This window comes from Microcaecilia unicolor, chromosome 14, assembly GCF_901765095.1.
Source record: "Microcaecilia unicolor chromosome 14, aMicUni1.1, whole genome shotgun sequence".
NCBI lineage: Eukaryota > Metazoa > Chordata > Amphibia > Gymnophiona > Siphonopidae > Microcaecilia > Microcaecilia unicolor.
The window spans coordinates 39,032,316-39,047,425 of NC_044044.1; the positions used below are offsets into that span (position 1 = coordinate 39,032,316).

Sequence of the window (15,110 nt, forward strand, 5' to 3'; positions counted from 1 at the left end):
GATTTGTGTGAAACGAGTTGGCCAGGCTCACTCCTGTCCACTAGAATTTAACCCCACTGTGCCACTCATTGATTAGGCTTCAGGCAGATTGTGATGGGGGGCAGTGTGTGCACAGGTGAAGCTGGAATGGCCACATCTACCCATAGACCAAAGAATTACTTACAAAATATTGTTACTCACTTTTAAGGTGGGTTCTCCTGATCATTTGACCACCCTTACTGATCAGTAGTCTCCATCACAATTCTCCGTTCTTTTAAAGGATTATTAATTGGTTCTTCCAGTTCCAAAACAGGCATGCTTAGAATCTATGAAAGAGAGTACTTTTTATTCCACTTCTCCTGCTTCCTGGAACCCCTTACCTTTTTATATATGCAGTATTCTTCTGTTAAGGAGTTCAAAGTGGACATAAAAATATAGCTGTTTGAACAAGCATTTGGTTCTTGATTTCTTAGTGGTAGTTTCAGGCCCTCTTTGCTGGCTTTATCCCTTGGTGAGGTGGTGTTTTTTTTTTTCCTGGAGTTATGATTTTAATCTTGGTTTCCGATTGTTTGGACTTGTTTCTCTTGTGTGAACGATGTTTTCTGTCCTTTCAATATTGTAGTTCATTTTCTTTCTACTGAATAATTTTGAATTCTACACTTGCCAGTTCTGCGTGTAAGTTTGGGTGGTATAGAAAGTCTAAATAAACTGTAAACTGCTTGTGTTCTGCTTTTTCTGTGGATAAATCTATGGATGTCAAGCTGGCACCCATCAAAAGTTCCAAAGACCCCAAAATCAGAGATGATGATCCACAGCAGTAAACACCAAAGGAACAGTAGACCAAAGGATCAAGGTTCAAATTTGCCTAAAGTACAAAAAATAATTTACATAAACGCACAAATAATTTTAAAAATATAAATATATAGAAAATATATATTATAATTAAAATAATAAATCAAAACAGTTTTAGTTGATTTATCATTTTAATTGTAATATATATTTTCTATGTATCTACATATATAAAACTCACCCTCAACGTTCTATTTGCTGAAGCCAGGTTCGTAAGTTCGAAGCTCTGAAGCCACACAAAATCACAGTCTGTGGGCCCCGCCCTCGCGTCAAATGTTATGACGTTGAGGGTGGAGCACATTCTCAGCTCCAACGTTGTACTGCACTGTAGCTCTCGCACGGAGGCTGCAGGGGGGCCGGCGACACACGGAGACACAAAGGGACAGAGGGGAGCCTTGCTAGCGCCCGTTTCATTGCGATTTGAAACGGGCCTTCGTTACTAGTTTATATATATTTAATTTATTATTTGTGTGTTTGTTTTTGTAAATTGTTTTTCGCTTGGGTGTGAGATGTTTACTGACTCCTGATGCAGACTCTTTAGGTGAAACCTGGCCGTGTTGGTTCTGTGTGGTTACTCTACAATAAAGTGGTGAAATTTGAACCTTGGTCCTTGTCTACCTTTTCTTTTGCCTTCAAAAGTAGCAGTAATCTTAGTGCAGTGAGTTTAAATTGTACCTTATTCCTCTGTCTCTCACGTTCATGATTCAGACGAAGATGGTCCTAAGACTGGAAGGCGCAGCATGATGAATTCAGAGCCAGTGGGCAGGTTTCATGTGATGTAATCTGCCTTTTAGGGAGTAATGTCTTCCCTTCATGGTTTCTGAAAGCTGGCCATCATACTGTGTTTTCACTCTGGCTGAGCCACCCTTTCTTGACCCAAAGGATGTTCCGGCGATGGTTGTGTTGGGTGGACTTGGGACAAGAGGAACATTTGGCACTTTCTGAAAGAGTTTTGTCTCCACCACCATAGGAAGTAATCACCAATGAACACGTTGTGGCCATGATGAAGGCAGCCATCAATGAAACGGAGGACATGCCCATGTTTGTGAGTGAAAGTCTGTTTCTTGTGGGGTAGCACTGATCCTTCTGTCAAGCATTTAAAATCTGTCAGGCATGGGGGAATAAGAGGAACTTCCAATGTTTGTTGCTCTTGTTGTGTCCATTCCTTCTGGAAAGGATCATCGTCCTGTTTAACTGCTTGATTTGACTTGTCATGTGGTGTGGGTGATCCATGCTGCGGAGTGTGTTGTTAAAATTTAAAAGTAGGGCTGTATTTCGATCTAAATTGTAATCGCAATTAATCGTATGTTATTTATTTTCCCCCACTGCAGCTCCTTGTGACTCTGGGAAATTCGTTTAACCCTCCATTACCCACAATCGTGATTTCAAATTTTGATCAAAATTCAGCCCTACTAAAGAATAAAACGATATGAAATACGAAATGCAAATTGAAACATTACAAACTAAAGAATCTAAACCAGCAACCAGAATAGCTATAAACGGCCTTTCAGTTTTCACAGCCTACTTCAGAAATGCAGACCTATTTAAAAGAGAAAGGGATTTTGGATTTCAGAAGTAGCTCAAGGCAAATTATACTCGGGTACAGTAGGGTGGGGCTTACTGTAGACATCATAGAGAATTGTAACTGTCAAGAACTAGTTGCTTTGCTTCTCTCTATCCTTCATTTCTAGGAGCCCAAGATGACGCGTTCAAAACTAAAGGAAGTTGTAGAGAAAGGAGTGGTGAGTCTGGCTTTTCCTTCTCTTAGGGGCAGTTATCTTGAATGAGGCTGTTTTCCACTTGGGTTCCAGTCACAGAAAGTGGAGTGAGACCAGTGGCCTCAGTGTTTCTCAAGCCAGTCCTAGGGCACTCCCTAGCCCATCTGGTATTCAATGTCTATGCATGAGAGAGATTTGCATGTATCGTCTCCATTATATAAATAGGTCTCTTGCATAGTACATAAGAACAGCCATACTGGGTCTGACCAATGGTCCATCTGCCCCAGTATCCTGCTTCCAACGGTGGCTAATCTGGGTCACAAGCACCTGGCAGAAACCCAAATAGTTGCAAGATTCATGCTACTGATCCCAGGGTCAAGCAGTGGCTTCCCCTATGTCTATCTCAATAGCAGACTTTTCCTCCAGGAACTTGTCCAAATCTTTTTTAAACCCAGATACACTAACCGCTGTTACCACATCCACTAGCAACGAATTCCAGAGCTTAACTATTCATTGAGTGACAAAGTATTTTCTCCTGTTACTTTTAAAAGTAAGTACCATGTAACTTCCTTGAGTGTCCCCTTTTACCCACTCTACACCACTCAGGATTTTGTAGACCTCTGTCGTTTCTCTCCTCCCCTCACTCATGCCATCTTTTTTCTAAGCTGAGGAGCCCTAACCTTTCCTCATGTGAGAGGAGTTCCATCTTCTTTATCATTTTGCTTGCCCTTCTTTGAACCTTTTTTTAATTCCGCTATATCTTTTTTGAGATACAGTGACCAGAATTGCACAAACTACTCAAGGTTGAGGTAGTAGCATGGAGCAATGTATGCTAAACATAGCACAACAAACTATTTTAATAATCAAAGAACAGTAAACAGATATCCCCTCACCCATCCCCCTCCTCAACTCCCATACAAATACCCTGCACACCCAAGAAGAGATACCCAAGCAAAGCAAAAGAAACATCATGTTCTCTCTGCTGTGCAATTTCTTGGATCACCCCCTGGAACCCTTTTTAAAAATTGACATTACATTGGCCACCCTTGGTATGGATTATTATTATAACATGTTACAGATCATTAACAGCAGATCTGCAACTTCATATTTGAGTTCTTTCAGTTCCCTGGGGTATATACCGTCTGGTCCAAGTGATTTACCACTCTTTAATTTGTCGGTTTGGCTCTGTACATCTTCCAGGTTCACTGAGATTTCTTTCAGTTCCTCTGCATCGTCACCCTTGAAAACCATCTCTGGTACAGGTAGATCTTTTACAATTTCTTCAGTAAAGACTGAGGCAAAGAATCCATTCAGCCTGTCTGCTATGGCCCTGTCCTCCCCAAGTGCCCCTTTTACTCATTAATGATCTAACGGTCCGACAGATTCCCTCACAGACTTTCTTCTTCTGATATACCTGAGAAAGTTATTACTGTGAGTTTTGCCTCCAAGGTAAGTCTGGACATCCTAAAAACCAGACTGGCTAGGGGTTACTCCAGGACCATTTTGAGAAACTCTGGCCTAGTCCTAGGTAGCTGCAGCTCTAGGAAAGCAGAGGCTGTTACTGTTTCTTCATTTCAAAAGGATGAGATTCAAGTACTGTTCGTTTAGTGACAGGCTGCAGGCCAGCATTGAAAGCAGCCCTCTAGTTTGCCTTACTGCGCTTTCGCAGCCAGGGTGGGACTGTCTGGAGGAGTTGAGGAGAAGGGCGTTGAAAGGGGCAACAAGACAGAAAGGTGGAGAAATGATGGAATCCCCCAGCAGACTACAAGCTTCATTATGGGTTTTCGAGGAAGCATGAGTTATGGGGATTTGTGTCACGACCCACTGTTGGTTTAAATGGTTCAAGGAGGTCTGTGTTTCTGTTCACTGAGATTTTGGGCCCACCCTTAAAGAGACAGGGTGGAAGGAGGTGTGTGGCAAGTAGTCTAATGGGTGGAGCAGCAGAACCAGGAAGACCGAGGTTCCGATCTGCCTCTGCCACTGCCATTCTTGTCACATGATCCCCTTTTGCCTCAGGTAGATGATGCCATATTGTATCTGACTGGTACCAATGTGGGGGTGCTGTTGCAAGGTACCCATGCCATCAAAGAAATTGAGGCCTCTAGCTCATGGCGCCTTTGGGGGTTCTACATACATTTATTTCTTAATTCTTTGTAACCAATGAGGTTTTTGCCTCTTACAATTCATTAAACTCCTATTGTGCCTCGCCTGTGACGTCAGAACTGCAGATTGCAGTGCGATAGGTTGAGGCTGTCCCGTGCTGACAGAGCCGTCCAAGACCAGCTGGCTGGAGATGTCTGTTGAGAAAATTACAAGCTGACTTGGAAGATAATGAGGATTTACTATGCACTTAGAAATCACTTTTTATTGCTGATGTTATGGGAATGTTGTTTATTGTTTTAAACACGCAGGTGATCCCCACCTGGAATATTTCTCCGATTAAGAAGTCTAATGAGATTAAGGTGAGTCATGACTGGGCTGGATCTCCTTTAGTGATGTAATTCTTCCCACCTTAGAGCATCTACCTGCATGTTCTCCCCTGGTTGTCTCCTTCCTTCCCCTTCGCTCTCCAGAGAAATCTATTTAAGAAACCAGTCCTTCATCTTTGTATACAGCTTACCCTCACCCTTTGCAAGCACTGTGCAGAGGCCAGTGAGCATTGACGTTAACTGGCCAAGGCTTGCAGGCTCATGAAAGTGCTCCTGGGAGGTCTGCATTGCAGGGCTTGTAGTGGCAGGTTGTCTACACTGGAACCCCTCCTGAACAGTAAGCAAGAGCCCGTATCTTGAAGCCTGACTGGAGGGCTCCGAACAGACCCCATGTTCTAGAGTCTGACAGTTGGTCCACAAGGAAGAAGACCTGACCAGTCCAACAACTGTCGGAGTCTTTCCCTTTGCTTCTGAATGTGAGCTTGCTTCCAGATTGTAGCATTTTTGTTTTGCCTTCCCTGTGACCTCTTCTTTCCACCTCATGGGGGCTACTTGAGGGGCAGACCCACATGTCCAGTTCCCTCTCTTTTTCACTTTGTGTAATCCTTTTCCTATGCTGCTCCAGCCCCCGCAGTTTGTGGATATACCCCTGGAAGAGGAGGACTCGTCTGACGAGGAGTACCAGCCGGAGGAGGAAGATGAAGATGAAACTGCTGAAGAGGTCTGTGTTGTTTTGTGATCACAGCTCAGTCTAGCTGTATCTTGGCATATTTGGCAGCTTCGGTATCTAAAGAAGGGGCTAACTCTTTATTCGCTGAGAGAAGGGTTGAACCCTGTAAGACAGAATAGTGTAAATCATGACTTTATAACTCAAGAATTGTCTCTTTCCTGCCTTTAAGAGCTCTCTCTCACTGTCTGTCTCACTGTCTCTCTCAAGGAGCATCTCACTATCTCTTGCTTTTCTCATGGAGTTGCTTCTCCAGAACTTTTCTTTTCTAGTCACACTTTGGAGCTTTGTGGCAAGAAACTTTGAATAAACGTGTCCTGTTCCTTTAGCCTTAATGGTGGTTTCAGTGCCTAAAATGTAAGTGTGTATTGATTGAATGCAGAGTTTATTGGAAAGTGATGTGGAGAGCACCTCCTCCTCCCCCAGAGGCCCTAAAGGCTTCAGGGTAACGACATCTGAGCTAATGGAGACAGACGAGGAAGCTACCACCTCACCCAAGGTAAACTTGTCTTTTTTTATTTTTAACAGTAAACAGCTATCAAAACTTATTTATATTACCTTTAGCAAACCTGCAAATGCAATTCTGGAACAGATGTCGATTTGTGAAATTGTGTAGAAAAGTAGGTTAAGCTGCATGGTGCATTGAGAAAGAGGCAGCTATTAGACCTGGCACTTAAGCTCACCATTTGAAGAGAGTGACGCTGGTTCCATTTGGTTGGTGTCAGTAGCTTTTGTCCTCCTTTGGGCCCACTCCTGTTTTCCAGGTATTGACTTTGGTTTCCGGCGCTCCACCCCAGAGGCTGGCAGTGTGATTGGCTAGGCCCTGCTTCTTTTTCTGTCGGTACCCACCCATTTGCCTAACTGTGATCCAGGTTAAAAAAAACAAAAAAAAAACCGAACAAACCTCCAGTGACCTGAGGCCCTGAGATGACTTCCTTTTAACGTTTAAAATTGGGTCTCTTTCCCTCTCTCTTATCAGACAAAGGTTTGTGCCCCTCCGTTTAGACATATCAGCGCCGAAGTGGTTCCCATGGGGCCACCTCCCCCTCCTCCCAAGCCCCGGCAGAACAAGGACAGCATGTTTATGGAGAAGCTGCACGCAGTGGATGAAGAGCTGGCCTCCAGCCCAGTCTGCATGGATTCCTTCCAGGTAGCGCCATCAGAGGCTCGCGTGACTGTTGTTCATTAATGCACTTCTGTCACTCCTCCTCCTCCTCCCTGCTTTGTAAGCATCCAGTGTATCTTACTGTAAGAGTTCAGCCATTGCCTTGCCAGTTTTGGTGTCTGATTGGTGTGCTAGCTTCCAAAGAAGTAAAAGAGGAAGACTCTAGGTTTTGCTTAGCTAGTTCTGGCAGGATAAACAAAGGCACAGGTGTACAGGGCGGCAGAGCTGGGATAGAAAGAAAACGTGGCTGGAAGAAGATGATTTATGTAGTTTACCATTTCCATTTCTGGATTGCAGGAGAAATGCAACCGGCACAGGTTGGGGAGAACACAGGGTGCTGGAACAACATTTTATCCTTGGTTTTTAAGTCGTTCTTTATTATGATGCTGCAGTTTTATAAATAAGAAGAAGAAGAAACAAAACAGCGAAGATGACTAACAAAAACAAAAAATAAAAAAATATATAAAAACATCAAAATTTAAAATTAATCATAAAATATGTATTTAAAAAATAAAACAATCAAGATCAAAAATTACATAAAAAAGACGACACTTTGGATGTAAAAATGAAGAATCAACTTTATTAGCCAAATGGTAACAGGGAAAAAGGGACTCGACACAACTGTGTTTCGGCCGTACTGGCCTGCGTCAGGAGTCTTCTCTGCTGTATGTTGATTATTAATAAATGTTGACGTTTTTATATATATTTTTGTTTTTGTTAGTCATCTTCGCTGTTTTGTTTCTTGTTGATTTTCTTGCGAAGACTGGTTTCTTCTGTTTTTTGTACTGCAGTTTTATAAATACCACACAGCATCCATCAGGAAACTGTCAAGTAATAACTTATTTCTATACAAAAAAAAATAATAAAAAAAGATAATTGGCATTGTACTTATAACAAGGGGCTAAAAATAAGGGAAGAGGAGAGTCTCTACTATCCAAGACAAAAAATATCAACAAAGGTAGATTTCTCAGGAGAAATGTCTAAAAACTATAATATTTACATTTACAGCCCAGTATGACTGGTAGCGCTATAGACATGATTTGTAGTAGTAGTAGTAGGTTACAGCCTATAGGATTTCAGCTGCATCAAAGGACTTGAGCAGCAGACAGTGAGCCTTTGAGAATGCTGGTGAGACAGTCCCTGCTCAACAGAACTTACAATTTTTTCAAGACAGACAAACAGAACATAGAAGGGATTAAGGAGTTACCTTTATTATGAGAATGATTGAAATGCGTTTTGAACAGTTGAATAAGGGGTTAAGATTTAAGGTAGGTTTTAGCCTGGATTTGAATAGGGCTACAGATGGAGAACAGGGTCCTCACTTGGGATGTACGTTCCATGTGTACAGCACAGCAAGATGGAATCTAGAGTTGGCAGTGGAGGCCGACTCTGTTCTTTTTTTTTTCGCTCAGCATCTGTCACCTTTAAGAATAATACTGAGAAAAAGTTTATCTTCCACATCTACCAACAGATTGTGCAAGGGCTGTAGGTTAACGGAAGGTTTGACCTAAAAAATATCCTACAATTTGGTTGAAATCTTACATTTACTGGGGCCTTAGCTCTGCCACGTTGACCCAAAGCGTAAAGAAGATTGAGTGCCGTGTTGGCCCTGTAAGCACAGGCCCATTTTCGAGTACTGAGGTATCCCAGTCTCCTCTGAAGCTCACTTCCTGTTGGAGGAGGTTGGGGCAGAGCAGTACTTTTTAGCATGGGCCTTGCTTACAGGATCCATTCAGTGCTCAGTCTTTAAGCTTCAGGCTGGACCAGGAGGCATTAGGGTGGCATCAGCATCCAGAATGGCCTGAAACGGATAAGGAAGGGAGATATTATATGCTGACCAATTTGGGGGTGAAGGGGAAGGGGAGATACTGAACTACAAGGGGTGGTAGGGTAGGGCCTAGAGTGTATGATATCATTGTCAGGCACATTGGGCCAGATATTCAAAACCATTTATTTGGAGAGTGGCAGCTGCATTTGGATAATTGCTGTATACAGACAACCCTGGCACGATCCAGATAGAGTGAGGGTGGAGCATGGGCATTCCTCTGCACCCCTCAGATAGGATAGTGGCTGAATATCACTGACTGATAACTAAGCCATTTTAATTGTGAGAGGCAAAAGGCTTCATAGCTAAGTGGAGAATGGCAGAAATATCCCTGCTGTCTATAGAGCTAGCTGTGGTCACTGCGGAATATACATATTAGATTTAATCAGAGTGGCCAGTGTTTAAATGAACTGCTGACCGTGACATTTCAATAATGACCCAGTAAATCCTGCATCTTGACTCTACATGACACAGAGGATCCCAAAGAGATCAGAAGAAGGAAGTCCAGTTTCTTTATTGAATTATAGAATCAAAATACCCGACATGAACCATGTTTTGAAGATTCTTCATTGGGAATAAACAGTTCCACGCAGCTGAATGATTAGCTAAGGCATCCACTAATAGAAAACCATTTTTTTGCACCAAATGCGAGAGACTCCTCATACATTCGTTATTGAGTCAACTGGAGAAATTCCTCTGAAGGTTCTAAGGCAAGCATAACTATCATCTATCTGGTTGTTTGGAGGAATGATTGAGGGCGAAAGCTATTTTTTTTTTTTTTTTTAACTCTTTATTTGGTTATATATTATTCCATACAGAATTAATATGGCAATTGTAATATGACAAACATTTAGTAATTTATAAAACATAAATGAAAATTATGATCTATTCTATCGACCTCACTTAAATATAGTAAATTACGATCCAAAATAGATATGAAAAATAAAAATTAATTATTCAAGTAGATATACTACATGGGATTCTCTATGACCTATTCGCCACTCTCAATGATCTCTAACAGTGTACATTCTCAAACCACTAATTTGCATTCAGTCCTTCTTTAGAAATCAAAAACTCTTCTAGTTGTTTAGATTCAAAAAATTGGTAATTCTTAGATTGATATATAATTCGGCAAACACAAGGAAACTTTAATATAAAATTTACACCAAGAACAACAGATCTTTGACGGAGTGCCAAGAAGGCCTTTCTCCGTTTCTGTGTTTCTTTGGATAAATCCGGGTAAATTCTTATTTTAGATCCTAAAAACATTGAGTCAATATTCCTGAAAAAAAGTCTCAAGACAGCATTCCTATCCATTTCCAGGGCAAATGTCACCACAGCTGATGTTCTTTGCGTGATAACTTCTAAGGATGACTCAAGGAAATTTGTTAAATTCAAATTATCACATTGTTTATCTCCGTCATAGGTAGACTGAAAGTGTTGAACCCGTACTAATGGGGGTAATAAATCCTTTGACATACCCAACACTTCGACCAAATATTTTTTAAACATTTCTACCGGTGCCAACACTGGCGACCTAGGAAAATTAGTCAATCTCAAATTACAACGTCTTAATTGGTTTTCCAAGTATTCCATTTTCTTATATGTAAAACTCTTTTCTTTGGCCGAAGTTTGAGTAACAGTCTCTACTTTTCTCAATTTTTCCTCAATTCTTTCCATCTTGGAGGTTTGAGCTGTGTTTATTTGATCCTGGATCAGGGCAGCTTCTGACAAAGTCTTAATTCCCTCTATATTTTTAACAATCATTACTTGTAGTGCTGAATGTAAAGTGTGATTTTGGTCCCAAAGTGACTCAAGTGTCACAACGGCTGGTTTACTTAACTGCCCCACTGAAATCACCGGGGGAAGGGGGGTTTTGAGTGTTTGGTTCAAAATTGTAATAATATTATCAGGAATTTTTGAAATGGTTCCTACCAATTCACTCTCAACCAGTTCTGCTTCCAAGTGTGGGCTCCCTCTCTGTTCACTCCTCTCGACCACTTCGGACGGCTGAGCGTCAGGCACCACTTCCTGGTTCCGTATTCCCGGCTGTGGGGGAGCCGCTCGTTCGACAGGGCTTAGGGAAGCCCCGTCTCCACTGTCGGCCGACGCTAATAGCTCGGCTCCAATCGGAGAGGAAGCTGCTACAGGTCCCGACGTTACCCCAAATCTTTCCAGCGTTGGTTGCTGTCGAGCTGGTGTTCCGGCCGGGGTTGAGGGCAATTCCCGAACCTTTCCTCTTCTTTTCACCATCTTACAATGGTCAGAAGGGGCCTCGGCTGCTATGACGCGGAGAGATTTTCGGGAGCGTCTGGTAAGTGAAATCTCTATGACGCCATTTTGGATCTCCTCGAGGGCGAAAGCTATTGACTGGCAGGGTGAGTGAGGCAGCTGCCAACGGTACAAAATTGAGTGAAATGCAAGTGTGGCCAGCAGTGGATGTGTGCATACTGAAGATCCCAACTGGACATCCTTTTCCAACCTAGACAATCTATGCAAAATTGGGCTTCCCTGGCTCATTTTAGTAAGGGTTCACTGAACAAGAAGAAGCCTTTTGTAAAATATGTATAAGGCTGTGAAAAAAAACTATTCGGCAGCATGTACAGAGAGAAGGAAAAATGTGGCCTTCTAATTTTCTGTCCGTAAGTCCAACCAAGCCAGGCCTGAATGCATGGGCTTGTCTCCATCTGTTGGCTGAGAGGCATGAGATTTAAGAGCTGTAAGCCCTCCACTATGAGGCATCCTGCAGCCACCTGCTCTTCAGTATTCTCGTGTCCAGCAGATGGTGATGTGTATTCCGTGCAACAGAGGATTGATCTGGTGTGGCCCAGTTGGAGAAGTGGTTCAACTGTTCTGGTTGGAGGGATATCCAGGGTGCTTCCAGGGGGGGGTTGCATTATTGGGGTACACCTGGAGGAGTTCAGGTGACTCCTCATTCCTGACAGACCTCAGGGTTTTTTTTATTGGTTCCTTCTTCCCTCCTCCCCCTCCAGCAGACCAAATGCCTGTCACTATCTGTTGGAGGTAAGTTTCAAAAGTTTATATACCGCAGATCAGACAACCGTCTATGCATTATACAAAAGTAGTGGTACACTAATAGCAGTTAGAGCAATTGCCTGAATGGTACCTTTCAGAGGGCAAGACTTGCATCTCTTTAAGTTTCTGTTTCCATCTACTGGCTGAGGGACATAACCCACGTGTCCTAGACTGGTCTGGTAGATGAAAAAGAACAGCTATTCTACAAAGAAAAAAAAAAAAAGCTGGCCTCACTTGGGGCTTTGTGCATGTAAGTGCTGGCATTGACGTGTACCTACGTATGTAAGTACAGAATATTGCAAAATTGTACACCTGAGAGGAGCCAAGCTCCAAAACCCAAGCTGCCTTCACCTTCCTCTTGATGTCACTGTGTGCTTGAGGAACATTGTGCTGGAGCAGTGCGTGTGTATGCTTCTCGGTGCCCTGAAACGAGCTGCTGCTTCTGAAGCATACCCTTCAGATTTTAAACCTTCATAGACCTCGTCATTATTAAAGCAGCAGAAGAATAACAGATCTGAATCACACTATGATTACGTTGGCATTTTTCTGTCATTGACCTATCTTTCAGGTTCTGGGTCACGCAGTCTTTACATTCTATTATAGTCTTCCTTTAGAGACTCATTACTTAAATCTAAAATAAATGCCCAACTATTTTTTTTTTTTTTTATAACAGTCTTACTGGTATTGTTCAGTTGCACAGTGTACGTTTTCCTTTGAAGTCATTTTTCTGTTACAAATATCTGGAAAGTGTTTAGGGGGATCAATGAATAACCCCCCCCACCCACATTCTCAAGGAGAGAAAACCCAGGAAACCTTTGCAAGTGTTACTGTCACATTACATTAACGTCTTCAGAAACTGAACATAACTTGTAGAGTGGGAATAAACAGGAGTCATGTTTTATCTTTCCCTATGGACTGCAGCCTCTGGATGAAAGCCTCATTGCTTTCCGCACTCGCTCCAAGAGACCCCTGAAGGACATCCCCCTGGGGCAGCTGGAGGCCGAACTCTGTGCCCCGGACATTACACCGGACATGTACGACCCAAGCACCACTGATGATGAGGACTGGAAGAAGTGGCTGCAGGGGCTGATGAACGATGACGCAGGGAATGAGGGTGAGTGCTCTGTTCACTTAGGCTGCTTTCTCCAGATGGGTTTATTTTGTCACATACCGTGACAGGAATGAACCACACTCTAAATCATGGAATGTTGGATAAGATTTCAGTTTCTCAAATTTACTGCTAGTGCGCTTCTGAATAGAGGTGTGGGTGACTCAGTGTTCCATCTGGCCATGTCCCACCTAGAGCGATATGCTGATGGGAGTTCCTGCCATATTACTTCATGATGACGTTCATTATAGATTCAGGGGTCTGTCAGTAATGCAACACACATTAACTGGAAGTGATGTGTGGTGTTTGCCGGTAATGGCAGCTTAATGAGGAACTTTTTCATGCAGTGAACACTAAATAGTAATGAACTGCTAAGCATGTAGATGCATGCAAAGCAGCTCATTATTATGCAAAATGAGTTACACAGCTTCCTTTGCATCTACCAGACCAGTTCAGACCTGATAGGTTAGGCCCCTCCGCCAGCAGATGGAGACAGAGATACATAAGCTCTGACCATACAATTCTAGCTCACCAGTATTCTCTGTCTCCAGCAGATGAGGACAGGCATTCCTTGCAACAGTGGACTAGTTTGCTAAAGAACTGGTGACCAAGATTAGCTGGTCTGGATAAATCCAGGGTCCAGCTGGAAATTTTCTTTCCTCTCTGGGGATAGTTGTAGGAGTCTCCCCTGTTCAGGCGGACCACATTGGGTTTGGTGTTTTTATTTTTTATTCTTCCTCTCTTGCTCTCCCCCCCCCCCCCCCCCCACACACACTCCAATCCCTTTCCCTATTCTCAGGCACCGAGCTGGGGAGGATAGATCAGAGAAGACTGGTGTTGTAGTAGCAGGTGGGAGCTCCTCAGACTGTGGCTCCTCTCCCTTTCAGTAGGGCAATTTTTTTTTAAATTTTTTAAAACTTTTTAAAACTTTTTTAAAATTTATTTATTTATTATTGAATTTCAGTTATACAAACAATCATTTGTAAGGCAATACAGAGAAATTATTTAGAGGAAAAAAGGAAAAAATAAATTTTCCACTACAAAGAATCAGGAGAAAAATTTGTTTAACTCTTCCTTAGACCACTATACTGGGGGGTAGTGTCATATAAGTACAATTTAGGAGACTAACTATGGAGAAACATTGAATACAATCAAAAGTGGCTTAATCCTGATCTTTTATCCCTATTTCTTATCGCTGATATCATTTTCGTCATTCAGCTAGATCGTTTTTTTGAGTCCAGAAATGTCCTTAGGTGGTTTGGCTCAAAGAAAACATATTTTATTCTAGAGATACAAATCAAACATTTACAGGGATACACCAGTGTAAAATTTGCTACTATTCCCCTAACCTCTTCCCTCATAAGCAAAAACTGTTTCCTTCTTTGTTGTGTTATCTTTGTAACATCCGGGTACATCCAAACTTTCTGACCACAAAATAATAATGAGGAATATTTAAAGTACAATTTCATTAACATATTTATGTCCTGTTCAAAAACCAAAGTCATTATCAAAGTTCCTCTAGATATTATTTCAATCGCCGAATCTTCCAATAAAGCGGTAACATTTTGCATATCAGTACCAGCTGCTAAATTCACCGATTCTGAAGCTTCCCGATTTTTCTGAACATTAGGTAAATAATACACTTTACTGCACGGGGGATAGCTTTAGAATTTCTTGAAAATATTTCTTTAGGAAATCACGTGGCGTCAATGCTGGCGAAATTGGAAAGTTCAACAATCTCAAAGTCAATCGTGGATTATAATTATCTATTTGTTCTATTTTCCGAGCTGTAAACTCTTTATCTTTAACCAGAACTTCAGTAGTAGTTTTCATTAAATTAACATCTTCCTTCAATTGGGATATCTGATTGGCATGTTCTTTTTTTTTACACTGTCCAAAGATTCTGACATTACTGTCAGTTTACTCACAATTGTAGACATTTGTTTATTTGAGTTTGCCACCTCCACAGTTAACTTCTGGACCGCTTGCCATATAGCTTCCATCGTCACCTCCTTGGGCGTTACTTGCTCCAAGATTTTCTCCTCTGCAAAACCAGGAGAGACACCGCGAAGCGAGCTTAAACTCCCAGACTCTTCGGTTGAAGTTTGGTCTGCTATCTGCACTCTGGTAGCAGCAGGACAAGGAGGCAGGTTCAGCATAGGCGGCGAAAGAGTAGTATCCAGCCCCAGAGTTGGCGTCGCTCCTCCGACGTCACTCAACGCGGGGCTCGCCGATCCTAATTCGGGAGGTAAGCTTCTCACAAACTGATCAAGT

The 15,110-nt window shown here is 42.3% G+C and overlaps 1 protein-coding gene across 4 annotated transcripts in view; it reads left to right on the plus strand.

Annotated features, from left to right (window-relative positions):
* The window catches only part of LOC115457632 (GON-4-like protein), a 98,867-nt gene that overhangs the window by 16,863 nt on the left and 66,894 nt on the right, over window positions 1-15,110 (plus strand). For all 4 annotated transcript variants that reach the window (XM_030187137.1, XM_030187134.1, XM_030187133.1 and 1 more), the window contains exons 4-10: window positions 1,799-1,873; window positions 2,520-2,570; window positions 4,958-5,008; window positions 5,601-5,696; window positions 6,085-6,201; window positions 6,682-6,852; window positions 12,650-12,842. In XM_030187137.1, coding sequence (XP_030042997.1) covers window positions 1,799-1,873; window positions 2,520-2,570; window positions 4,958-5,008; window positions 5,601-5,696; window positions 6,085-6,201; window positions 6,682-6,852; window positions 12,650-12,842 — 754 coding nt within the window. The remainder of the gene's footprint in view (window positions 1-1,798; window positions 1,874-2,519; window positions 2,571-4,957; window positions 5,009-5,600; window positions 5,697-6,084; window positions 6,202-6,681; window positions 6,853-12,649; window positions 12,843-15,110) is intronic.